The sequence below is a fragment of the Nicotiana sylvestris genome, chromosome 12 (assembly GCF_000393655.2).
Source record: "Nicotiana sylvestris chromosome 12, ASM39365v2, whole genome shotgun sequence".
NCBI classification, from domain to species: domain Eukaryota; kingdom Viridiplantae; phylum Streptophyta; class Magnoliopsida; order Solanales; family Solanaceae; genus Nicotiana; species Nicotiana sylvestris.
The window spans coordinates 93,637,447-93,664,567 of NC_091068.1; the positions used below are offsets into that span (position 1 = coordinate 93,637,447).

The 27,121-nt window shown below is 36.3% G+C and overlaps 1 protein-coding gene across 2 annotated transcripts in view; it reads left to right on the top strand.

The window, feature by feature from the left end:
• LOC104244696 (rRNA biogenesis protein RRP5) overlaps positions 1–27,121 on the top strand; it is a 46,739-nt gene that overhangs the window by 18,870 nt on the left and 748 nt on the right. The window contains exons 6-39 of one of the 2 annotated variants that reach the window (XM_009800168.2): positions 3,336–3,454; positions 3,586–3,708; positions 3,802–3,873; positions 6,193–6,285; positions 7,415–7,528; positions 7,625–7,747; positions 8,276–8,461; positions 8,556–8,630; positions 11,039–11,175; positions 12,306–12,440; positions 13,154–13,299; positions 13,428–13,493; positions 14,424–14,530; positions 14,841–14,921; positions 15,034–15,108; positions 15,205–15,306; positions 16,187–16,355; positions 16,438–16,583; positions 17,045–17,128; positions 17,215–17,315; positions 18,372–18,525; positions 18,624–18,698; positions 19,731–19,902; positions 20,743–21,370; positions 22,375–22,432; positions 24,093–24,238; positions 24,316–24,499; positions 24,858–24,956; positions 25,336–25,721; positions 25,825–26,001; positions 26,231–26,327; positions 26,437–26,592; positions 26,679–26,909; positions 27,017–27,100. In XM_009800168.2, the coding sequence (XP_009798470.1) occupies positions 3,336–3,454; positions 3,586–3,708; positions 3,802–3,873; positions 6,193–6,285; positions 7,415–7,528; positions 7,625–7,747; positions 8,276–8,461; positions 8,556–8,630; positions 11,039–11,175; positions 12,306–12,440; positions 13,154–13,299; positions 13,428–13,493; positions 14,424–14,530; positions 14,841–14,921; positions 15,034–15,108; positions 15,205–15,306; positions 16,187–16,355; positions 16,438–16,583; positions 17,045–17,128; positions 17,215–17,315; positions 18,372–18,525; positions 18,624–18,698; positions 19,731–19,902; positions 20,743–21,370; positions 22,375–22,432; positions 24,093–24,238; positions 24,316–24,499; positions 24,858–24,956; positions 25,336–25,721; positions 25,825–26,001; positions 26,231–26,327; positions 26,437–26,592; positions 26,679–26,909; positions 27,017–27,100 (4,901 nt within the window). The remainder of the gene's footprint in view (positions 1–3,335; positions 3,455–3,585; positions 3,709–3,801; positions 3,874–6,192; positions 6,286–7,414; positions 7,529–7,624; positions 7,748–8,275; positions 8,462–8,555; positions 8,631–11,038; positions 11,176–12,305; positions 12,441–13,153; positions 13,300–13,427; positions 13,494–14,423; positions 14,531–14,840; positions 14,922–15,033; positions 15,109–15,204; positions 15,307–16,186; positions 16,356–16,437; positions 16,584–17,044; positions 17,129–17,214; positions 17,316–18,371; positions 18,526–18,623; positions 18,699–19,730; positions 19,903–20,742; positions 21,371–22,374; positions 22,433–24,092; positions 24,239–24,315; positions 24,500–24,857; positions 24,957–25,335; positions 25,722–25,824; positions 26,002–26,230; positions 26,328–26,436; positions 26,593–26,678; positions 26,910–27,016; positions 27,101–27,121) is intronic. The other variant, XM_009800177.2, reaches the window with a different exon arrangement.

Consider the following 27,121-nt stretch of genomic DNA (forward strand, 5'->3'; position numbering starts at 1 on the left):
CCTTAAATGTGCTAAATCATTCTCTACTCCTTCAAAAACTCCCCTATTCCCCTCTCTACGTGACCACATAAGTGCTAGTGGAACAAAATCCCCCGCCATGTCTCTTCTACTTTGTCTTTTAAAGGTCCACTTGGGTTTTTCACCACAAGCGAGCAACTATCCGACAATATAGAAGGAGATGGTTCCTTTTTTTATCCGAGAGTGCATATAAAACACCAAATGATGTATGCAATCTTCCTCAAATTCTCGCTGTCGAAAACCTCCCTTTGCTACTAGCCAAGAGGAACAACACACCTTTCTCGGTGCCTTAGGCATCCAAACCAAGAGAATTAGCAAAGTCATTTCGTCCTTGACTACGAGCTTCTCGTAATAGTACTTAATTGGAAGCACCTGTATTCTTTGCCCCCACCTTTATACATCATGGCTATCTTTGTTATTACTTTGTTTATGAAGCAAATCAACCAAGCTTGGGAATACTTCCACCTCCCAGTACTGAAAGTTCCTCCTAAACCTCATGTCCCAGTGAACTACTACTCCTCATAGCCTTCAGACCTGTGGGACTGTCATCCCCTTTTGGCATGAAATATTCTGCGAGTGTTTTGAATGTAATCCTCAATGCGTTTTTCCAGCAACTGTTGTGATCCCAAAAACTTGTCTTACTCCCATCCCCTAGCCTAATGATATGTTTCCGTATATAAAGGATTGTATTGTTGTGTAGGAATTACTTACTTTGAGGGCATTTTTGTCTTTAAATACTTTTATTCCTGTTTGTGGATACATGTGTTCTTGTTCCACATTTTATCCCTAGAAAAGAATATATTGATCCCCGCATTATTAGTGCGGGTATTATTTAGTGCAGCCAACTAAAAGCTGTATTAATTATGCCGGAATTATTTTTTCTTGTATGGACAATCAAACGTTGCATACTTTGTAAGGATTATTTTGCCTCATCTTTCCTTTCTGACATTGCATTATTTTATGCTAGGATTACTTTCCTAATCCCTCCACCAAACAACCTCTAAGGGATAGAGTTGCAACAATAACATTAGAAATAATTTTTTAAATGAAATTAAAGAAATTTATTAAAATGATGGAAAGTATATACTTTGAAAGAAAAAAAATGTTATATAGAAACATGTTTCTCTATACAAACACATGCTTTTTATAAAGCAAAATTCATCACCTGAACATCATGTGCTCCAAAAGTGTATAAAAAAAATGTTTCACTAATATTTGCAATTGAATTTTGAAATCTTTAGTTCCACTAATATTTGCAATTGAATTTTCAACTCTTTTGGATGTTCTTCTCTTTCTTTTCATATAGTCAACATAAGCACCATATGAACTATTTGTCATGTTCTCCTCTTCCTTTTCCTTCTAAAATTCCATCTTAGTTGCATATCTATGTCAACTCCTGACATCACCAGTCTCTTTTTGAACACATTTGAATGATATACCAGTCTATTGGTGAACCACTAAATTGTTAATATCCTCACCTGCCTTCTTACACATGAAACACCTATTTATGTAGACCATTTTCTGGTCCTCAAGTTTGAAGCAGTTGGAGTAGCCCCATGCTATTGTACATTAAAAAAAGACACTCTTGGTGCCCTTGGCACCCATGTTGGAGAATGAAGAAAGTTCATTTTTTCCCTTGCCAACAACTTAAATATGAAATACTATCATTATAAACATGCCATTCCCCTGTCCTTTTTCCATCCGCCTGTCATGAGAGATTTGCTTGTTTAGCAATTTGAACAGCGATTGATCTCTCTGACGTAGAAAAAATAAACTAAACTAATCAGATTATTTATTTAGAAGGACAATGAATACCAACTCAGTTTCGACATAGAAAAGGGTACAGAACATAAAACAAGGTAGAATCATGGTGAATCTACCACTTGAAATTGGATACTTCATGAACAGTTGGTATCATATACTTCCTAATCAACCACTTAACCAACAAGAACCAATGAGTGCAGCTCATCTAAGAAACTATTGTAGTCTGCTGAACTGGAAATGCTTAAGATATTTTTCTGTTGAGATGGTAACCTATTTGTATATATAAATAAAATCAGTACATAGGTTGTCCTGAAACCTTATTTACAAGTGAGCAAAAGAAGAAGAAGTACTGCTCTGCAGTCCTAGCAAGATTCTAGAATATCTAGGATTGACCGATTGATACAGCATCCTGTGTAAATCTGTTTACACCAAAAACAAAAAAGCAAAATACAGTTTAGTTTCATCTTCTGCACTGAGTTGCTGCTGTCCTCAAAACATCTGGACCTCCTCTTTTTCCAGAGTGTCCACCAAATACATGCTGGAACAGTCCTCCATCTATCTCCGTCTCTAGCTCCAGCTGCAGCTTCATCCCTGCTGAAAAGCACTTCAGTAATCTTACTAGGCATTGTCCCGGCTATACCTCTGAGATTAATAAAGATCTTCCACAGCTGGTCTGTTATGCTTAATATATTCGAGAAAGCTTCACACAGAAGGGCTTCTTTATGCCTTATTTTTCGAATGTTCCCGTGTTATGACAAGGGGAACCATTATCTTCAATGTTATTCATACTGAGCATGTAAATGTTCAGCAAGATGATGTATGCAATCAGAAATGGTGCGATGTGAGAGGTTTCTCAGCTCACATGGGAAGGTGAAATAGTATACAAGTTTATTATCTTTCTTTTGCAAACGATACACTTGTGTTATGTGATGCTAAGTAGGATAAACTACGTCACCTGAAAGGTTTTCTTCTGTGATTTCAAGCAAGTGTCAAGTCTGAGGAGAAATCTTAAGTCTGAAGTTATTCTAGTGGTTCAGGTCAACGACATAAAGCAGGTGGTATAGGTTATCAGTTTTGAAGATAATAAACTATTGTAATCTGCTGAAAGTGCTGGACCATTTTCAGATATAATCTTGCTGCATTTCCTTGATATTACTTTTGATTACTTATCTTTTTCCAAGTTCTTCCGGTGCAGTATTCTTTTTTTCTCTTTCAGATACCAAATTGGTACATCAGTCTGTTCGCGAGAGATACTTCTTTGGCACAAGTTTGCTACTATAGAAATTGCTGTCCGAATCTCAGTTAACTTTATTTTGCATATTTTCCTATTTTTAATATCATTAGGTCATATTGGAAACACAAATAGAATGTGTTCTGCATGATAAATTTAATTTATTCATTGTTCGCCTTATAAAAGTTTTCTTGCTGCTGGCTTGTTCTTAAAGCATTATTGTCAATTTGTCATGAAAGGCTCTATTTTATATTATACCTAACTCCTTATCTGCTTTTTGATATTGAACCTAATTTCTTATCTACTTATATCCTTTTTACAGCAAATGTGGAAGTTAAGAGTAGAAGTGGGCAGCTGGTACAAGGGGTTGTTAAAAGTATTGATAGAACACGTAAAGTAGTTTATTTGAGTTCGGATCCTGATGTGGTCTCAAAATGTGTGGTATGTTTTTTGAATTTATTCTACTGTTTGGATTGTTGTTAACTTTTGCACTGTGTTCCTTTTCATTGTCTTGTCCTTTTTGCCTCAAGATGCATTCATGTATAACATACAAAAATCTTACTTCTGTACAGACCAAGGATCTTAAGGGTATCTCAATTGATCTACTCGTTCCAGGCATGATGGTTAATGCTAGTGTGCGTTCAATACTTGAAAATGGAATTATGTTATCATTCCTCACGTACTTTACAGGAACAGTAAGTTTACTGTATTTCAGTCCTGTTCACCAGAGTTTTGCATCTCTAGTTTCATTGTTTCCATCTATTCATTTTTACTTTGTGCTGCTACAGGCTGATATGTTCAATCTGCAGCAAACTTTCCCCTCTTCCGGTTGGAAGATTGATTATCCTCAAAATAAAAAGGTAATAACTCCTCACTTGCCTGTTTTAAGAAGGCGCGAAGTTGAAAGGATTTTGGAAGAATGCTTCAAATGAGCAGGTCACATAAATTTATGCAAGTTGGTCTACGTAATCATCACAGATCATGAATGAAAGACTTGCTACACCAAGATATTCTTTCTCCCTTTTAAAAGAATGAGCTTGTACGTTCTAAAATACAAACTTTTTGTATTTGGAAGACAAAATAACCATTGAAAATCAAGGCATTTTACTTGGTTCCTGGCACATGAGGGTCTTAATACCTATGGTTTGCAATTTTGCTAATGTCAACATGACCTTACAAATCCATAAGCTGTCATTGTTGCATAATGTGTAGGAAGAACGATGAGAAGTCATTCTCATTTGTTCTTGCATGGCAATGAAAATCAAGGTATTTACTTGGTTCTTGGTACCTGAGAGGCTTATCATCAGTGTTTTGCATACAATTAGACCCTTGTGGTCCGGCCCTTCACCGGACCCCGCACATAACGGGAGCTTAGTGCACCTCTTTTTTTTTTTTTTTACTTATCCATAAGCTGTGATTGTAACATAATGTGTAGTAAGGGCAATGAAAGTCATTTTCATTTGAATTTTTTTGGAAGGAAGAGTCATTCTCATTTGTTTTTCCATTTGTGCTTTTGCATGGTTTAGATTGTTTGGGGCTACTTTTGCTGCTCCACCATCGAACACCGAGTTTTTTTCCTTTATAGAGAAAAGAAGATTTTATTGGTGCAATATAGAGGACCTGAAGTCCTCTTAAACAAGAAGTGACAAAGATGAGTTATTTTAGAAGTTAAGAAGACCGAGTTGCCCAGTGTGTTGTATATCAGTTATGTTCACATTAACCATTGCCCTCTATCCACAGAGGGGGTAAGGAAATCACTTTATCCCGGACCAAATACTGTGGTAGATATTTGTCTAGAAAACCCTAGCAGTTCTCTCAAGCCAAATACACCATGAGGCCACAAAATTTAGGTTGGAAATTGTAAATTGATGCTGGAGCTAGAAACTTTCACCAGTTATTCGGAATAGCCTCTTCCAAAAGTTGTAGGCAAACAGCAAACTTACGATGTTGGAAGGGTGATTATGGCCTTACATTACGCAAATATCACGGAAGATTTAACTTCAGTCTGTGGACCTGTAAAATGTCTTCTATGTTCAGTCTATTTAGAAACAAGGGTCATGCAGATGCCTTCATTTTAGAGGAGTATTAGATTTTCAATTTAGATTCCAAAGGAAAAGGAGAGTAGGTCTGGGATTGCACTAAATAATGGTTTTTACTTCAGCAAATTCCTGATTTATCCACCTCCTACACCCTTGTATCAGATCAAGGAGGTCAAAATCAGATGGTGTTTCAAGTAACAATTAGATTGCCTCTCTTTATCATCTTAAACACAAAAATATGGAACTTCCACACAAAATTGCCCCCCTCTGAAGAATAAAAGTTACCTAATGAGGGAATTTAGTAGATAAAGGAGTAATTCCCATCCAATTATCCTCCCAGAATTGAGTGCAAAACCATTTTATCATGAACAAGAGAAAAGAAGGAACCATATACCTGCCCCCAGAGATTTGGTCTAGTGGAAACGCAACTCGTGATGTGTTGTTTAGGTGCACGTCACAGGTCTGGACAGAAAAAGAGCTTAGTGTTTAAGTGGAGAAGGGTAGAGGGGTGGGCCCATCATCCACCAAGTTTCGAACCGTGCACCATTTGCTCTTGGTGTTTTCTCGGTTATCAAAAAAAGAAAGAAGCATATACCTGAAATTAATGCCAGGGACTTAAACAATGGTGTTAGCTCGTATTTTAGCATCCCAACCATTGTGTTGCAGCCCATATTTGCTTTTGATTACAGTTCGTGAGTTTTAACGGTTGATATTGAAGTTTTGGTCACAGCTGGCAAGATAATTGGGATGTTCACTGTGTACTGTGGTTATTTAGTCAGATCTTCTAGAACACTACATAGGACAGTGGTTTTCCGGTCCTCCGTATGGTGTGATGCTGATGGCAATCAGTCTTTCATGATATACACTTGATCTATCTTCAGCAAGATTATAGAGCTCTATGTTTAAACTCGATAATGATAGACGTCCATCCCTCTTTGTGCTCTTCTTCCTTTTAATTAATATTCTTCTTTCTTTCTCTAAAAAGAAAATAAATGACTTGCCAAATTCGTTTATCCTGGATAGTGAATTTGAATTTCTAGGGACTTTTGTGTATTGGCTTTCTTTCTATCTTTTACTTGTTTCCAGTTAGATAATTCTCTCTTCTTTAATTTCAACTAGCACTTTATTTTCTTGGTGTAGGTTAATGCTCGGATACTATTTATTGATCCCTCAACTAGAGCTGTTGGTTTGACATTGAATTCTCACCTGGTTCACAACAAGGCTCCTCCTGCAGTAAGTTCATAAGATCCTAAGTATCCTTCTTTATCAACTCTAAAATATTGCAAGTTGCAGGTTTATTGTTTGCATATGGAGAATTTTCTAACAAAGCTGTTCAGTTTATTATTCATGGCTTTCACTTCTTTGATCATAGAAGTGCCTTTGCTTAGATGAAACATGGAATGAGGAAAAATACGATTTTGGATTATAGGAAGAGAATATGGCCCTAAGATAGAGCTGTTGGAGGGAAAAGATTGTTTAGTCAATCATAAAGATTAGATTACTTTGATGACACTAGGGCTTTAATGAAGTCACAGAGCTCTGGACCTTTTGCATCTTTCATGATGGTTGCAGGAGAAATCATTGCTTGTTCTATGGATGAATTTGCTAAGGCGTTTGATTGTCTACTGTGGATGTTATAGGTCCCGATTCAAATGTTATTTGTAAGATCCTGAGGGGAATGCTTTTTGATGGGTAAGACATTGTGGTTGGGTCTGTTCCAGTTCCTTCAGAGATGTCAGACTTAACTCTAATTGTTGGGCCTCCTTTCTCTATACTTGCTTTCAGTACACTTTTGGTTTGATCCAGCACATACATATTGCGTACCTGGTCTTTCCCTTCAAAATGCTTAACTGTTCTTCGATTAAGGGCATGGGAAAGCAGATGGAATGGACTGCTTCTATTGGCTGCTTAGAGCCCTACCTGTCAAATAAAGAGGAAGTATATCTACTCTTGTTGTATGTTGTAAGCACTGAGCCGTGCACTTTTCAAGATTCTTCCATGATGAAGCCAAGTACAGTTTTACTTTTGGTGTTTAAGATGGAAGCTAATAGGTTGCCACCTGCATACAGTGAAGCACAGTTCAAAACCAGCAAGTAACCTGCTAACATCTAAAAATTAGAGGAATTCTCAGTAAAACACGGTTTTCTGTTGTTTTAAGTTATGAGCTGATGACATGCAAGTTTTCATTGTAGTAAACTATTATCTATTTAGTTAGTCCTATTGAAAACACTCAATTTGGGCTACAGTGCTTCTACTGTGTCGCGAACTAAGTATGCATGCATCCATGCGTTCCTTGTATCAACTCCATGTTTATATTAATCAGTTAATATTATTAAATTAAACTGATTTTTCTGTTGTGCAGCTTATCAAGGTTGGAGATATTTTTGATCAATCAAAAGTGATCAGGATTGATAGGGGTTTGGGCCTTTTGCTGGAAATTCCCTCTTCCCCAGTTCCAACTCCGGCATATGTCAATGTAAGGATATTCCTGGATTCCATTGTTTTGGGGCCTTAATATTTATGCCTTTGAACTCAACTTTCAGTTTCAGTAAAAAATTGGCAAGTTTTGCAGGTATCTGACGTTGCTGATAAGGAAGTGAAGAAGCTGGAGAAAAGCTTCAAGGAAGGGAAAGTTGTCCGCGTCAGGGTTCTTGGGTTTAGGCATCTGGAAGGACTTGCTACTGGGGTTTTAAAGGTCATACTTGTTTTACTGTTGGAAATTATTCTTTTGGTTCAAGTCAATTTTAGATGTTGAACTGGTGTTTGTCCAGTGCAAAATGTGATAGAGTAAAGTCTGGTATACTTGTATGTGGATACCTTAGTTGAAGAACTCTGTCAAGACATTATTTTGGTTCTTGCTCTTGGAACTGGGGCACAACGCACGTTGCAAACATTACCTTCCTCTTGATTTCTCTTTGTTCTTTGCCTCTCTTTTCTGTTTGGTCTTGAAATGCTTTTTGCATTCTTGCTATGTGAATGCTGATTAAAAAACAACTATACTTATTCTCAATTATTGGTAGAACTGAAGAGTTGTGTTACTTCTCTTTTCCCTTTTTCATTAAAAATGGGGGGGGGGGGTGTTTGGAGGAGGGATATGGATGTTGCATTTTCTTTTGGTTTCTTGTTATTAGTACCTCAAAGCATGTCTAAGCATATGCTCTCCTTAATTAACTTTTCTCTGCAATCCCAACACTTTCCTTATCTTTCCTTTATTTATGAACAGACCAGTGCATTTGAGGGATCAGTTTTCACTCACTCAGATGTCAAACCTGGGATGGTGGTAAAAGCTAAAGTCATTGCAGTAGACAGCTTTGGTGCCATAGTTCAATTTTCTAGTGGTGTGAAAGCACTTTGTCCTCTTCGTCATATGTCAGAATTTGAAATTGTAAAACCCAGGAAAAAATTCCAGGTATTCCAAAATAATATGCTGGTTTTTTTTTTATTTTTTTTTATATTCATCTCATTGGTTTTGACCTGTAGAGAGTTGTTGATATCTTTTGTAGGTCGGAGCAGAATTAGTTTTTCGTATTCTTGGTTGCAAGTCAAAGAGGATTACTGTTACACACAAGAAAACACTAGTATGGCTCTTTGAATTAACTTGCTTGTCGATAGTACTTGAACTTATTATTCTCCAGTTTAACTGTGTTTTTTTCTTTTATCTTGTTTCATCTACTGATGAGTTCCTTATCTCAAGTCTTTTATTGCATCTTTTTTTGTCTACTGATATGTTTCTGAGCATGAGCCTCTTATCCATATTGTGTATGGTGCTGTTAATGATGCAGCGGCAAAAGGTCTTTGCTTCGTTATCCTAAACATAAACAAAGCTTTGGCATGACTACTTCCCAAATCTTTTCCTACTTGTTTCATTTCCTCTCCTCTCCTCTCTAACATGGTTTTCAGATACTAGCCCTCTTAAAAAGATTATCTCTAAGAGAGTAACTTTCAAGAAATTCTTTGTTTTCATATATGTAACAGTTGCATAATACGAGCAGAAAAGAGAAACTAACCCATTTACAGTGCTTATAACCATCAAAGAAATGAGCTTAGCAAAAGATATAATGAGTCCCATCATGCAGTTATTTTTGGAGAGAAGGGAACCAACAACGTTTTGATGGAATCTCAACTCCAAATCACACTCTCAAAGCTAATTGTTTGCTTACCCTTTTTAGCTGGGTTAAGTTAACCCCTGTGATTAGCACTAAACAATTTTTGGACTTTGTTAGCACCCTTGTTATAGATTGACACATTGTAAAGGTGCTAACAGACTTACATTTATGTATTTTTGTCTTATGCTTTTGTAACGATGCATCTACTTGACGCCTTCCTAATGAAATACCTTCATAAAAAAAGAAAGATAAGATGAGTTCCATTTCAATTTATCCAGGGCGCATTAAAACCCACTTCTCATTGGTTGGCATGGGCTAAGCCTAACCACAAATCATGACCCATTAAATTTTTCCTCTATCTAGCTTGGAACCTATTTATTGAGTAACTAGCACTAGCATAATTGGGTTTGGTACCCGACACTTTGCATTATAGTCAACCCTTGTTCTAGCATATTATTTGCCTATGAGTAGTAGCTCACTCATGTGAAGAGGAGAAGCATAGATGCCCCAGTTAGGAGGTGTGAGATGTTGACCTTGGTGGGTAGGAGAGGTAGAGGCAGGCCAAAGAAGTATTGGGGAGAGGTGATTAGGCAGAGCAACTGGAGCTTACCGAGGAGGGTGTGGAGGTCGAGGATTAGGGTAGAAGGCTAGTACGTAGTCACACATTTTTCTTTTTCTTTCTTAGATCGGTAGCATTAGTGCTAGTATGGTATCCTTCTAATTCGTAGATTGCTATTACTACATACTGTTGAGTGCTATTTTTTGCTTTTGTTTTCTTAATATCTTACTGTTGTTACTACTTGTTGCCGTTGCTTCTTTTTAGCCAATGGTCTATCAGAAACAATCTTTTTGCCATCCCAAGGTAGGGGCAAGGCCCGCGTACACACTACCCTCCGTAGGCCCCACTTGTAGGAATCCACCGGGTTTGTTGTTGTTGTAGTAGTAGGTCGCTCATGCATCTGTCTAGGTATCACTAATTCTCCTCTCGCTAATGAGGAGTAGAAGAAAACTGAAACATATATGTTGGATATGGAAAACATTGGTTTTCCAAATTGCCTTATTAAGTTTATTTTAATAAAGGAATGAAAGTCTGTTCCTTTAATTTTGTCTTGCATACTGCATAAGCTTTTAGTAATTTGTTTTTTCTTTTTTCCATCTTAGATTCTATACACTGCACTTTTTCATCTGGATGTCTAAGATGGTTGCATTTTGCATCTTAATTTCTTCTCTCAAATCGCAATTAAAGTACAGTTAACTTTGTCAGAAACTAAAACTGCTTGAGAATGTAGAGTTTCAAGTCATTTTTTTGCATTAATAAGGATGTTTATACTTCCAAAGTTTGTTGTAATGTGACCATTGCTTTAATTGTTTCTTATACCAAGAAACTAACAACTAATGTTCACCGGACATTAGTATTTGTTATGATGACTATCATGTTTTACAATCTCATTGTTCTTCTGGATTTTTTATATGGATTTAGCTTTTTTGAAAGATGACATCAGTGAATATGGGCATTGGGTGTTCGGGTGAGATGTGTTGAAGTGGGTTAGTGGTGGATCATGCCCATTATTAGGCTGAACTCATGTTGGCTTATAAAATATTCGTTAGGTTGCAGTTAGACAAAAAAAAAAGCCTTTCGTTGCGTTGAACCATTTTGTGAAGCTCATTTTGTGTCCGCACGTAATACCTATCTGTGAAAACCCATTCATTTGCCTCCTGCACTGCAAAGTCCAGTTAACTGTTTATCTGTTCTATCACTTGCTTCTTATCCCATTATATTGTTGCAACCTTGTAATAAATTGGCATTTAAGAAAATTAACTATTTGTCACTCTCTCGTCATTTGGACGTTTTAATAATTTGTTCCTGGTGTCTTTTGTAGGTTAAATCAAAACTTGAAATTCTTGGCTCTTATGCTGATGCTACTGAAGGACTAATAACACATGGATGGATAACGAAGATTGAAAACCACGGTTGCTTTGTCCGCTTTTACAATGGAGTACAAGGATTTGCCCCTAGGTTACCCCCTTGCAATTCCCCTCCAAACTTAATGCCAATACCTATCTGTATATCTGTATTTTTTGTTATTTTATAATGTGTGGTAACACATTGATTTTGGGCTTTTCTTTTCACTTCAGATCTGATTATGTTTCTGTAAATGAGAGTACTTTTATTTCATTCTGTTCCTTCATCTGTTAATCGTTTTTTACATCTCTGAGAGGATTAAATGTGTATTACCTATATTTAGACTTCTTCTTTCTCTTCTGAGTTATGAGTTTGCTTTACCAATTCAATGGATTTGGTGGACAATTTGGAAGGAGAGGAATGCAAGGTGTTTTGAAGATATAAGTAGCCCTGTACAGAAGATTAAAATGAATTGCATTCTTCTTTTTATTTTTTGGTGTAAAGCAGAATATATAGATGACCAGGATTCAATCATGAAGTCTTTGGCTCCTTGTAAGAAGAACACGGAAGTTTAATTTTGTGCTGATGATTTATTAATATATTGGATCTGTTACCATCTCCAAAAAAAAAAGAATATATTGGTCTAGATTAGCTTTAAGGATCTCTTTTCAGAATTGAACTCCGTTATTATCTGTATGATATTACATAATTGCTTTATAATGGAAAGTTGAATATACTGGTGTGGATTAGCTATAAGGATCTTTTTTCAGAATCTAATCTGTTATTATTTGTATGAGATTACTGAATTGCTATTATCCCGATACAACATTTAGAGTATCGGGAAGAGTGTGCAATAGAAATTTCCTGAAGTGTTGCAAATTGCATTTGCATCAGCGATGCTCGTGCCTTCATAATTTCTTTCAAATATGTGCTCTTAGAATATCTTTTGCGGATGTTAACTTTTTAATTGAAGGAAAATTTTATTATTATTCTTCTTTGCATTCTGACAGAACAAAATAAGACTTAATGTAAATTAAAATGAATAGGATGATCAAAAAATTATTTTAAGATCAGGGTATGGATACATGTGATCTGAAATTTGTTACTATATTTGGCTCTGTATGTTATATACACACAAAGATTTAAAAAAAGTCAAGGTCGTGGTACTCTCTTTACCCTCTCTATAGGTCAATTTATATTCTGCGGCGTCTTATTGGAACTGACGCTTCCATTTATGTATCCAGATCTGAACTTGGACTAGATCCGTGCTGTGAAATAAGTTCCATGTATCACGTAGAACAAGTGGTGAAATGTAGAGTTACCAGTTCTAATCCGGCTTCACGGCGTATTAACCTCAGTTTGACAACAACACCCTCAAGGTTTGTTTCTTTTTGTCTTTGTTAGAAGTTGCTTTAATATTGTAAAAAGAATTCATTTCTAACATGAAAAGAATGCATTTCTAACATGCTCTTGAAACTTTTTGTATAAAACCGTAACTCCAGTCTGAATATTGTTTCTTATTCCTCTAATGAGCTTCCGTTGGAAGAACATGTTATGTAGGAATCCCTTTTCATTTCTCTTGATTATCACTCAAGTTGTTGAAGAAACAGCTGAATATTTTTCCTAATGAGGGGATCGACTTTTCATATGCTTAAATATATGGAGTTCTTGTATTCCAGTAATGATATCGTGCGTGAAAAGTGTTCCTTCAAATGTTGCAAGGATGTCAGCAATCTTCTTTAATATTGGGCTTTATGTGACAGTATGTTGCTATTGTTATTGGTACCATATGTAAATTTTGTGGACCATCAATACATGGATATATTGAAATTAATATTTTTTGCAGCTTTTTGCTTTCTTCATGGTGGTTTGTTAGACAGGTGGTGTCTCTTGAATCATTGACATCTTTAGACTGAAAAATTAATGTGACTTTCAAGATTTTCTTCACGAAACCCCTTTATTGCCATATTGATCAAATATGCATGTCTCCTTGCCCTGCACTCACACGGCTTTATTTTTGAGATTACATTTTCTGGATTGCATTTTTTGATTAAATAAATGATTCCTCCATTTATTTGGACGTTAATGCTAGGGTATCTAGCAATGAACTGGTCAAACCAGGAAAGATTGTTTCTGGAGTGGTTGAGCGAGTAACTGCCGATGCAGTTGTCATAGATGTTACTGCTCAGGGTCATTTTAAGGGCACAATCTCTCCTCAACACTTGGCTGATCACACTGGTGAATGTTATTCAATTGAATCCTTTTTTTTCCCCCCGCAATTGCTTTTACAGTTTCCCCTTTGTTATTTCCTGTGCACTATATGTATCAACTAGGCGTTTAATATTCTTGTTTTTGCCACTTCGCAGGCCATGCTGAGTTGATGAAGTCTGCCTTGAGGCCTGGGTATGAGTTCGATCAGCTTTTGGTTCTTGGTACTATTTCTATTCTACATCCAGCTGTATTCAATGATCTCTGCAGTTAATTTCTGCTCATTTCCAACCTTTTTTTTCATAGCTCACTGTTCACTTGTCCAGTAATTTTGTCTTTTATTTGTTGGATAGACATATAGCTAATAGTTTTCTGACAAGAGGCCAAAGTTGTAGTATTACTGAATAAAACTTATCAATGGTGCAGCATATGCTATGCTAGTATCATATGTTAGTTGGAACATTTTTTTGATTGTATTAGCTAAATTTAATTGGTACACTATTTGATTTTTCTTTAGTAATAGCAGAATAGTACAGTATCTTGAATTTTTTTAATTTTCCTTTATGCATGTGTATTATGTAATCATTTTGATTTTTTCTTTATGCGTTTGTTTTATATAATATTGCTATAGTACAATATCTTGAAATACGTTATTATATTAATACGTGGTACGCTATTTTTTTCTTTTTATGCGTGTGTATTATGTAATAGTAGTATAGTTATAAATAGTTGCCTAGAATTAATTAGTAGAATTGTATAGCCTATTGGTATAAGTATATGTCATATTGGTATCATATGGTAGTTGAAATGTTTTTTTGGTTGTTTTAGCTATATTTTTGAGTAAGACTTCTGGTTTTATAGTTGCATGCGACAAAGTCAAGTATTGAATACTAATTTAACCAAGACTGCTGTAGATGTTGGAGATACCCATTATAATACCTGCAGTCAACTTTGTATCCTCTGGACTTGTTATTTGTTCTTGTTCTTATGTGATTCTTCTGTAGTTTAACCAACTGCGGCTGATAGACTAACCTGTGGTTTTTCTATGTTCTTTTAGTTTTTCGGGCTGCATGAGAGAGAGAGAGAGAGAGAGAGAGAGAGTATTTAAACATGTGCACTGACTAGATATTTGTCTGGCTCTTTGATGTTTGTAGATGTTGAGGGCTGCAATTTAATACTCTCTGCAAAACATTCTCTTGCGACCTCAGCTCAGCAGCTTCCGCTGGATGTTAGTCAAGTCCATCTTAACTCTGTGCTGCATGTAAGAAACTTTGCTTCCTAGTTTCTGAGTTTCTTTCATCCCTCCCTTCTAGGTGAGTTAGGTAACTGTTTATAATCCAAATGGCAAGGAACTGAGGCATATTTTTTTCTTTGTTTTACTCCTCTTATGGAGTGGGCGTGGTTCTTGCAAACTGTGATTGTTCATGACTGAAGAATCACAACAAATAAATTTAAAAGGATCTTTTGAAATCCCCAAAGCACTAGTAGTTGAAGTTAGTTTATTAACTATTATGATATTACTTTCTGGTAATTCCACTTCCGCTAACGACAGCATGTATCTTTTTATGCAGGGGTATATTTGTAATATAATTGAAAGTGGTGTCTTCATTCGCTACCTCGGGCGTTTGACTGGTTTTTCTCCAAGAAACAGGGTATATACTTCTTGCAGTAAATCTACTACCTTCATAATTGTCTATTTTATTTGGATGAAGTGCATTATATGATCAATAAAAAGCGCTGATTCATCATCGTTTTTTCGTGAAGGCTACTGATGACAGAAGATTTAGTCTTTCTGAAGTTTACCAGATTGGACAGTCTGTCCGCTCTAACGTAGTTGATGTAGGTCAACCGTTTGGTAAAATGAAGCTTTGGTATGTTATTCTTTTGGGATTCCAATTGAAATTTAGGTTCTTTCCTTCTCTCTCTCTCATTCAGGTTAGCAGTGAAACAAATCGAATTACAGTTTCTTTGAAGCAGTCGTTCTGCTCTTCAACAGATGCATCCTTTATTGAAGAATACTTCCTTATGGAGGAGAAGGTAATTACTGACAATGAATTCCATATTGCAGAACAACTCTTCTGATCACGACTGGCAAAAAATTCCCTGTTTGCTTGTCAGACGTACCGATTATTCTATGTCTTTTTGCATATTTAATCACTTGGTAGGAAAATGAACTATCAGAACATTTGTCAAAAGAATAAAAGTACAAAAAGAACTATCAGAACAAATAAACATTTTGGAAATCTGTAGAAAAATCTTCTTCAGTATAGAGTACATGGAAATGCTCCTTCACTGTATGGGCCTTGTGCAGGCAGATTTTTCCTTAGGGAGGGACTTTCTATCTGGTAGTGCACTTGAAACTGTCTACGTTAACTGTAGATCCTTTTATTTTTGGGTTAAATGAGACTCACTTTAAATCTTATTCCTTTAAACTTAGTTGAGACTTTTCCCATTTTATTTATCTTCTCTTCCTTCTTATTCTTGGTTGTGTCCATTTGGAATGGAAAGAAAAATATCACGTGTTCTTATGATTTGGCTGTTTTGACTTGAAACTTCTGCAAGTACCATAAATCTTCTGCTTTGCAGCTTTTGACTTGAATGATCAAGTCTGTTACGGTCTTAGCTCATCTGTTTTCTCATTATTAACCTTTACAACCTTCAAGAGCATGAATCCTGCCTTGGGTCTAGAATAGGTGGGTCTTGTATGTGTATTATCTCCTGCTTACAGAGGAGAATGTGCAAACCTGAGTCAAAAAATCAGGTGATGTTTTCTTTTGCTAGTACAAATGACGTACCAACTATCGGATCTCTGTGCTCAATCAGACCTTGTTACATTAAAGGGGATGTAGGGACACTCTTTTCTCTTAGAATCTATATCATTTTGATTGGATCTTTATTCATCTTTCGCTGCTATCAGATTGCAAAGCTGCAGTTGGTGGACTCTGGAAGTTCTGACCTAAGATGGGTGGAAGAATTTAATCTTGGTAGCACCGTGAAGGGAAAAGTTCATGAAATAAAGGAATTTGGTGTTGTAGTAAGCTTTCAGAAATATGATGATGTTTTTGGTTTTATCTCCCACTATCAGTGTAAGTCCCTTTGAAACATTGAATAACCAGTTATTATTTATTGCCTTGAGAACTAATACTAAGTAAATGAGATTCTTTGCAGTAGGTGGAATCTCTGTGGAGACTGGCTCAAGTATTCGAACCACAGTACTTGATGTTTCCAAGATAGAACGCCTAGTGGATCTGTCTTTGAAGCCAGCTTTTGTGAATAAATCAAAGAAAGAGACCACTAATAATCAAGCCCAGAAGGTCATTCTTGAAATTGCCATTTCATTGTAGTGCTGTAATGTTCATTCTCTCAGTTTTGTTTGCCTCATTAATGATATTTTAAAGAAAAATAATAGCTTCTTGCTTTCATACTAATTTTTTTTGATAACGGAGAAATCCCAAGGGCTAGTGGCGGACAGTTCGAAACTCAGTTTATAATGGGCCTGCCCCTCTACCCCTTTCTACTTAAATACCGGGCTTTTGTCCGCAGCACTGTTTGAACCGTGACGTGCAGCTAACCCACACATCACAAGTTGTGCTCTTACCAGTTACCACTAGTCCAAAGCTGTGGGGGGCTGCTCTCATACTACTTCAAATAAAAACTATTAATTTTGTATATGCAATCTTGTATTTTGTTTTCTTCTTTTATCTTGCATCTATATTGGTTGCACTACATTTCTTTTTCTCTTTCATGTATCTGATTGCTTTCCCTTCATGAACAGAAACGCAAGAGGGAAGCACTTGGGGAATTGGAAGTAAATCAAACTGTAAATGCAGTTGTGGAGATTGTTAAAGAAAATTACTTGGCAAGTCTTTTCAGTTTTAATTGTAATTATTTTGGCTAGCTTCTATCCGTACTGTTTAGGCATGCTTAGCCATTTCTGTTAACCAGGTGGTTTCACTACCATCATATAATAACACTCTTGGATATGCATCACGAGCTGATTACAACACTCAAAATCTACCCCCTAAATCATTTGCCAATGGAGAGAGGTAATAATCCGGATAATTTCTATTGTATTTTTTTAGTTGTGTTTTCATTTTCAGTTCCTTTATGATGTCTAGCTGCAGCTAAAACAGATTGTCATTTCATTTATTGGTTTTTACCATTTAGTGATTTTGCTGATGTTTGGAATTTATTGTACTCGAGTTGACAATGAAAATGATGTTTACGAATTCTAAAGGAAAAGCAAATGAGATGTGCATTAAATCATGGTCTAAATGCTGTGGCTTGACATCGTCCTAGAAATGTGAGCTATTATCACTAGACTTGGGAAGCAAGTAAAGAGAGAAAATCAAGAAGTTCAGAGAGTAAAACTTGCTTCGACATGGTTGTAATTTATGCTTTGTGAATAGCAAATGGCTGAATGAGGTGGTATGATCAAAGGAAAAAAGGTATGTTGAAGAATCTTGTAGTATGGTTCAAGGAAAATGTGTCAACTTGATAAAGACAAGGGAATTTTAGATATAGGAGTTACCATCTTGGGGTGCGGCCCTTCCCCGAATCCTGCGTGAATGTGAGATGCTTTGTGCACCGGGCTGCCCTTTCATCTTAGTAAGATGTGTGCGCATATACCAGTCAAAGGATATGGCTAGCTGATATGTGAATGGAAGAATATATAAGAGAAAGCTACCATGGAATCTGAATCACTTGTGATATAGGAACATCAGGAACGTACACCTCTTTCTATGTAGTATTTTAATAGAAGGGGATTTCGACTTTTATGTCAAGGCTCAAGAATCATTAGTTTAATCACGGGACATGATAAAATTAGAATGCCTTATGTGGAAACTAGTTGAATGAAAGGGGGAAAAATTCTCTACAGCTACAAGTTGTTGCTAAGAATTTCCTCTCCATGAGGCTGTGGAAGAACGTACTGTTCTTGCTTCATTAATGTACTCATGTCTCCAGCTTCATGCTATTGTGCTTTCTATTCTATGGGTAGCTAAAGTAATTCATATTTATTTAATGCATGCTAATGTGGTTTCTAGTTAGTAATATTTTCAATTATTTTTCCTAGTTTGTAATTCATTTTTCTTTTAATGTAGTGTCATTGCCACTGTTATGGCCATTCCCCCTCCTTCAACAAGTGGGAGATTGCTGCTGCTGCTTAAATCTATTAGTGAAGCTATTGAAACTTCGAGTTCCAAGAGGGCTAAAAAGAAATCTAGTTATAATGCTGGGTCGCTGGTTCAGGCAGAGGTATGCATATCGTCCTTGGTAGTAGTTACTCTTACTGCATGCAAGATTGAGATTATAAATTAGCTGGGATTATATCTTCTCTTTTCGTTGAACTGCAGATTACTGAAATAAGGCCACTTGAACTGAGACTAAAATTTGGGTCCGGTTTCCATGGGAGGGTGCACATAACAGAGGTGAGCCACTACTTGATGACTTGTTCTCAACTGATTACATAAGGGGTCTTTTGGTTGCCGGTTAGAGAGGAGTTATCCATGTATTAAAACTAGCATAACTGTATACATTGTTTGTTACAAAAATGGGGAAAAATAATCTCCACATAGAATCTAGCATAAGATATACAATGTTTGGTTGGTTTTTTCTCTTTTCCACATTAAACATAGCATTGCTAATACAATGTTTGGTTTATGTTTTTCTTTTCCGCTTAACTAATACATGTATAAGCTATGAGGGAATCGATGTATTATTTTATGCAAGTGTAAAAGATGGAATAACTAATACATATACTAGTAATACTTAGATTAAAACACAAAATGACAAATACCCTCTAGTCAAACTTGTATTTATTTTTGTTTAAAAAACTATTTATTATATGCAGTGGCGAAGCCACATGGTTATAAGGGTGGTCAACTGACCACCCTTGGTAGAAAAATTGCATTGTATATATAGGTAAAATATTACGTTTTAGAGGTATATAACACATATTGAATACCCTTTGTCGGAATTTTTTTCCACTTTTTTTTTTTTTAATTTGAACACCCTTGAAGAAATTCCTAGCTTCGCCGATGATTATATGCTAACAATGTTAATAGAATAAACTAGACAAATAATTGATAATATTGACAATACATTTTTATATTACTATCCTTACATAACTAATTTCCGTATAACTAATCCCCGCATAACTAATTCTTGTGTAACTAAACTCTGATATCTTGTCCATGCATAACTAATCCCTGCATAATTAATCTATCTCTGCGTAACTCGTGTTCGAACCAAAGATCCCTAAGGGTACTATGAGTTCCCCTCTCCGCCCTTAAGATCCCTGCCTTTCCCAATAGAAAAAGAAAGAAAATGTACCTGATAATAGAGATCTTACCCTTCCCGAAAGAAAAGGAAAAAAATAAAAGAATAGGAGGAAAAGAAAAAAAGTATGATTTGATTTTCAGTGTTACTAAACTTGTGGTTTTTAATTTCTTGATGAATAGGCATCAGATGACAATCATGCTGAAGCTCCATTTAGTAACTTCAGATTTGGGCAGACTCTTACTGCAAGGATTATTTCAAAGTTTAATATGTCAGAAAGTATTAAGAGAGGCTATCAGTGGGAGCTATCCATTAAACTATCCACACTTGCAGGTGAAATGATAACATGGCCACGTATGGCATGAGACCTTTTTTGTTTTACTGACTATTACTTCATGTATGGCATGAGACCTTTTTGTTTTACTTACTATTACTTTATGAATTTTATCCACTTGAGCTTGTCTTCTACCTCATCCACTTTGGACATATTTGCATTCTTGTTGTTAGATCAAATCCATAGATTGTCAAAGTTTACCTTTGACTGTTAAACTCCAAATGGTACCTTATCAAAAAAATATACTGAAATCGGTATTATGTGACATTACTAGAAGGTTTGTTACCTTATTTTTGTTGCTTTGCAAGCTCCACAAGCCCAATATGTGTAGTAGGACCTATATTTTACCCAATCCTTGTGTCTTTGCATGCTTTTTCTTATGTTACTGACTCCAAAAAGTCTCGTGATTCTATCCTTTGTTATATACAGGATATGGCGGGCCATTATTTGACTCGGCTCTTATTCCCTGTCTTATATATTTGTGATTGGCACATATATGCATGATGCTGAGAACTCTTATATTTTATTCAATAAATCACATTCATTGTTTGCATGAGTAAGGCTACAAATGTTGACTTCCTAAGCTTTAAAAATCTTGGCTTTCTTTTGTTACCTTTCTCAAAAAAAAAAAAAAAAACTGGCTTTCTTTTATGATTCCACTGGGAATGGTCAGAGTAGATGCAGAAAAGCTTATTTTTATGCCGTTCAACGAAATAAATCTTATGAACCAGGGGTTGTTCTAAGATGGTCAGATTGACATTCTTTAATAGACATGATTGATTTCATGTTCAAGTGAGAGGCAAATCTACTTTTTTTAAAGGTATTCCTTTTGACTATGGTTGTTCTACTTCCATGTCCAGGATCTGGTGAAATTGAACCCGTTGAAGAATTCAATTATTCAACCGGCCAACTCGTTACTGGCTTTGTGTACAAAGTTGACAATGAATGGGCTTGGCTAACGATATCTCGAGATGTTAAGGCCCAGCTCCACGTCTTAGATAGCTCAAGTGAGCCTAGTGAGCTAGATGAATTTCAGAAAAGGTTCTTTATCGGCAGGTCTTTTTCCGGTTATGTTTTAAGTGCTAATAAGGAGAAGAAGTTGGTGCGTTTGATTTCACGACCACTGTTGGTTGACCTGGAAAGATCTGCCCATCAAAAAGATGGACCAATGGATCATTCAAGTGAAAATATGGCATTTCATATTCGTGAAGACAGTGTTTTGGGTGGCAGGATTTCCAAAATCCTTCCAGGTGTTGGTGGATTGCTTGTTCAGATTGATCCACACCTATATGGTAAGGTTCATTTCACTGAACTGACAGATCCAGGGGTTGCTGATCCGCTGTCTGGATATCATGAAGGACAATTTGTAAAGTGCAAAGTTCTGGAGACTACTCATTCAGGCAAGGGCACTGTTCATATTGACCTCTCACTGCGGTCTATGTCACACAGAACCCAGGAGCAGAAGCTTGCTGTAAACAATGACACTGTGTAAGTTCCAAATTCCTTACTTGAATTGTATTAAGGACTATTCTTAAGGCAATGTTCTCATTGTTTTGCATTATTTCTTCAAGGTCAACAACATGAGCTTCATGATACTAAATGCATTTATAATCTTCATAGGTATTAGGTTTATTATCATGCTGCAAATTTAAAACATGCTACAAAATTTCTATTACTGGAATATGTTGGTATTTTTAACCAATAAAAAATTGTTGTTGCCTAAGCCTTTTAGGTGGTTTCTAGAGAGCACTCTTCAATGAACTCTCACTCTGATGTGTGCTATGTACTTGATCCCAGTGATGACTTCTGTTATCCGAAGTGCGCTGGATCTTTTTATGTGTTCATGATCCTCCTTGCAGACCTGAGGTAGTCAATGTTAGATGATTAGTGGGACAATAGAGTTCTCTTTGATGAATCCTAAGGCCAATGTGTGTGCTATGCACTTGCTCCCAGTGATTTATATTATCCGAAGTGCATTGGACCTTCTTATGTTTCACGATCCTCCTCGCTGCAGGCCAAAGGGAGTTAATTTTAGATGAGTAAGCTGACTTGTCCTGTTATGGTGGTCTCTTAATATATTAGAAAAACAGGTTCGAAAATTGATAAAGTTGTATTACTTTGGAATCTCACTCTGTAAGAAGTAGTACTAGAGGAGGGCAGGGGCTATTTCCCTGGTTTGGCTTAGGAAATAAAAGACAAGGTCAACTGAAGTGGAGCCTCCACATTAATTAGCTTTTCCAGTCCCTCTAGAATCAAAAGAAACAATTTAGATGTCTTTCCAACTGCACCAAACAATTGGATGAGAAGTTTATTACTTGTACTAAAAGAAGTAGCCAGAGACCCGTATTTTCCCCTCTGCTTCCTTTCCTCCTTGAGCTTATCTAACAACTGATTCAATGTTGATATATAGGGGGTTGGCACCCATATCATTTATGTACTCTTTTTATTTTTGATTGATTTCTTTTCCTTTTCTTTGTTCACTTTTTATTCAGGAATTTTCCTGGATTGGTGGAGAAGATAGAGGATCTTCGTCCAAATATGGTGGTGCAGGTACAACATGATTTAGATGTATTTTTTTCTTTTGCAAACTGCATTAATATGCAGTCGATGCTCTTTCTGTAGTTTTCTTGACCTTTCCAAACCTATATTATTTGCCTCTGCTTGCGTCTTTGTTTTCATTCCCCCTCCATGCAAAAGATAATGTGCAACATTGACGATGACACTCTGATAGATGTCTCTAAGTTAATTTTGATGATAATCTGGTATTGAATCTTATTTAACTCTTGTCTAGATTGGAAATCTGAAGATTGAGGGTACTTAAAGAGGGAGGAAAGCCTCATCTTTATCATCTAGTTGGGAAGGCTTTAAAACCCTTCAAATTAGGTTCAATCCCTCCCTTAAGAAAGGCTGAGGTAGAATACCTTGTCTTTCCCGAGCCAAAGGACTGATTCTTCCAGTGGGTGGAGAAATCATATGATTCTTTTCCTCCCTTGGACCAAATGAAGTGATCTTCCTAATATCTCATGGACATGTAACTACTAGGTAATCACTTGCTCCTTCCCGACCATAATCAGTCCTACAAATTCTCTTCAAGTACCCAAAATCCCACAAGGAGGATAATTTCCTTTGCTATTCATCCAACATCTGCTTTTCTCGAAGTTTCAGCTTTCTATAAAATCCTTCACTCTAAGTTGCATAAACCAACCGATACCCTACATATTAAACATCAGTGACAAACTTGCATCATAGCAAAAAGAAGCTAACATTTAACAGCTAATGCCCTCCCCCTAAAATACAAAACAAAACCATTTTGTTATTTTTTAAATGTCAAGTCTCTCCTCAATGAACTGACCTCAAACCAAGGGTTGCTGAAAGAATGTCTTCCCAATTTCAACTTACGTGTTCTGGATCACCCAAAAATCATTACATATTTCCATTGAGCTGTCCCTTATGAACTGTTTAGCCCCTTGTACACCAAGTCCCTTTTTCATCCCCGTACTTGTCTGAAGTTAACCTTCTCCTTTCTGCTGTCTCTTACAATACCAAAGCAAAATTTCTCAAATGCCACTTTGCTGATTGATTAATCTCTTCTGCTTACTGTGGCTGGCGTCTTAAAAGAGATATGTTATATATTTGGGAAGATTAGAAAGTGTACTTCATTTTTGTAATCGCACTGACAACACTCCCTTCAGATACATTTTCTTTTTCCTGCCGACTAATATCAAAATCTTGAAGTAACTGATTCCATTGCATTGCATATATGATTTTTCTTGTTTCTTTTTCCATTCTACTTTTCTGCTGAAAGGTTTATGCATCCTTCATAAGTAACTTCTTTCACACGATCTCAAGTCTGAACTTTTTTTGCGACTGCTAGCAGATGCCTCTTGTATACCATATGTATAATAAATGGATATGTGCTGAGGTTGTAACAAACTCATTCTTATATATGCAGAAAAAATTTGTTGTCTATTCATCGTTTTCCATTAAAATCGTTCAACATATAGGATATGAACTGGTTTCTCAGTTATAAAAGAAAAAAAAGGATAACACAGGATATGACCTGATTGTACTGATGAACTCATTACTCATATCATTTTAGCGTTTCAGTTTATCGATGTTACCGTCATCTGCAATGATGATGGATTTCCTTATTCTGGGAGTTAATTAATGTGGAGGTTCCTCTCTTCTTTTCTCATTTTTTTACTTTTAGGCATATGTGAAAAATGTTACACCGAAAGGATGTTTCGTAATGCTTTCGCGGAAAGTTGATGCGAAAGTTCTCCTCTCAAACTTGTCTGATGGCTATGTTGAAAACCCGGAGAAAGAATTCCCTGTTGGGAAACTTGTCGTTGGCAAGTAAGTTTTGTCAGTATGGATAAACTATTTATGTCTCAATCCTTATGTTGTCGTAAACTAAGTTCCTTTTACCGTAGAGTGGTGTCAGTGGAGCTATTGTCTAAGCGAGTTGAAGTCACTCTAAGGACATCAAGTGCAGTTGGTGCTTCCAAGTCTGATAAAGATGCTCTAAGTAATTTGACTGTTGGGGATGTCATATCTGGCAGAGTTAAGCGAGTTGAACCGTATGGCTTGTTTATCTTAGTTGACAACACAAACATGGTATGTAACTGGTCACTTCCAGCAGTTATGACTTGCATTTGGGTAGTAAGTTATGACTCAAGTTACCACATTATTACTTTTGCACATGCTTTAACTCACAGGAAATTCAGTCTATATTTTTTTACGTATTGTAATTTCATCAGCTGTAAAGCAATTTCTTGACTCTTTACTGATAAGTGTATCTTTTTTCTTGTCTTGTATTTTCATCAGCTATAAACAAGTTCTCTATTCTTTAAGAAACTTCTGATGTTCATCATGAATATGTTTTTCTCATCAGTTTACAATATTGATGAGCTATGGTTCTTAGCAGAAAGCTCGTGTTTTACTTGTGTGCTGATGATTCAGCTTCATTTTCTAGGTTGGATTGTGCCATGTTTCAGAGATCTCTGACGATCATGTCAACAATATTGACTCTAGATACAAAGCTGGAGATAGAGTGACGGCAAAGATTTTGAAGGTAAATGCTTGTTCTGTATGACAATGCAGTTCCACAGAGTAGACAAATACTCTGGACTAGGTGGAAACTTTATCAAAATTATAAGGAAAAGGGAGAGTAAAAGTATTTTGCTTATATGCCTTGTTTCTTTTTCTTCTCTGTTTTCTTTTCTTTGTTTTTGATTTCCTGGTTCGGACAATAATAAGAATGTTACCCCATGTTATATAAGCGAAATTCACTTAATTTGCACATCTCAAGTTCTTTAATCATCATACCATCGGAAGCACTTCAAGTGCTTATATAGCTTCCAGAATAACATGAGTGATGACTTCAGCTTGTGTGTTGTTTCTTCCATCTGAGTCTGTTTCACTCAAACTCATTTTTTTCAACCTTTTGTTAGGTGGATAAGGAAAGACAGAGAATATCACTTGGGATGAAGAATTCATATTTTAATGATGCTACAAGTGGTGAAACAAATATAAGGCACAGTTCTGGTTATCCAGTGGAAGGAAATGCTCTTTCCATAGGTATCGAGTCAACTCCTTCACCTGAGAGGAGCTCCCAAGAACGAGAGAATCTCGACGGTGAATCTGTAGATGCGACCGACCCGTTCCTTGCTGAAGTTGAATCTCGGGCATCAATACCACCATTGGAGGTCCCACTTGATGATATAGAAAATTTGGATGAGGACGATATAGTTAATCAAGACTCAGGTGATGCTAGCAATTTAGGTACTTCAGATGAAAAGAACAAGAAACTTGCAGCAAAGAAAGCTAAAAGATTGAGGTACTGTTTGATCATTAATCTTCTCTTCAGGTTTACAAATTCATAGAAAGCAAAGTTGTCTGTATCTTTATTGTCTTCATGTGATACAATCTTTTTAATGCAGGGAACAAGAAATTAGAGCTGCTGAGGAAAGATTACTGGAAAAAGATATTCCCAGAGATGAAGATGAGTTTGAGAAATTAGTTAGAAGTTCCCCAAATAGCAGCTTTGTCTGGATAAAATACATGGCATTTGTGCTGTCTTTGGCTGATGTTGAGAAGGCACGCTCAATTGCTGAACGGTAATTCTTTCAAGTTATATCTTCTTCATCTAGAACAAACAGTGAATTTCCTTTCTGCCAAATGAAGAGTTATTAAACAAGCCTCTGGTCATATTGGTATTTATGCTTGTGGAGATTGCCATGATATTTATTCCTTTTCGTGCATTAGTGTTCTTAGGTACTGTGAGTTGTAAAATGTGATGGAAAATTATCTCTAACCTGTTAATTGTGTCTTGATTCTTTTCTCAAGAGCTTTGAGGACAATAAATGTTCGAGAAGAGTCAGAGAAGCTGAATGTTTGGGTTGCCTACTTTAATTTAGAAAATGAGTATGGAAATCCCCCACAGGTATGAAAACAAAGATATCGATCCATTTTTAATGCTTGTTATATTTCACTTTGCAATGAGATTTCTTCCTATATTTTCCTCTGAATCCTTATTCTTGATTTTGATCCAGGAAGCTGTTGCAAAAGTATTCCAAAGAGCATTGCAGTATTGTGATCCCAAAAAGGTGCATCTGGCCTTGTTAGGAATGTATGAGAGGACCGAGCAACACACACTCTCAGATGAACTGCTTAACAAGATGGTTAAGAAGTTCAAGCATTCGTGCAAGGTACTGACAACTAAAAGTGGTTTTGGAAATATTTTGGCTGATCCTATTTAACTATTGCTAACTCTATTTGTTCTCTTTGCATTTAGGTTTGGCTCAGGCGGGTTCAGTGGCTATTGAAACAAAGCCAAGATGGAGTCCAGTCAGTGGTGAATCGTGCTTTACTAAGTCTTTCTCCGCACAAGCATATTAAGTTTATTTCACAGACAGCTATTTTAGAGTTCAAGTGTGGGGTTCCTGACAGGGGTCGCTCCTTGTTTGAGAAAATGCTTCGCGAGTATCCCAAGAGAACTGACTTGTGGAGTGTTTATCTTGATCAAGTACCGTCTTAAACTGAACTTTGATACAAATACATAGACATATATGCATATATAAAGAAAATCTTTTATTTTTACTCTACATGACTCAAATTAAATCAAATGAACAGGAGATTCGACTAGGAGATGCTGATGTGATCCGTGCTTTATTTGAAAGGGCAATTACTCTTAGCCTTCCACCCAAAAAGATGAAGGTGATTATATATTTTTAAAAC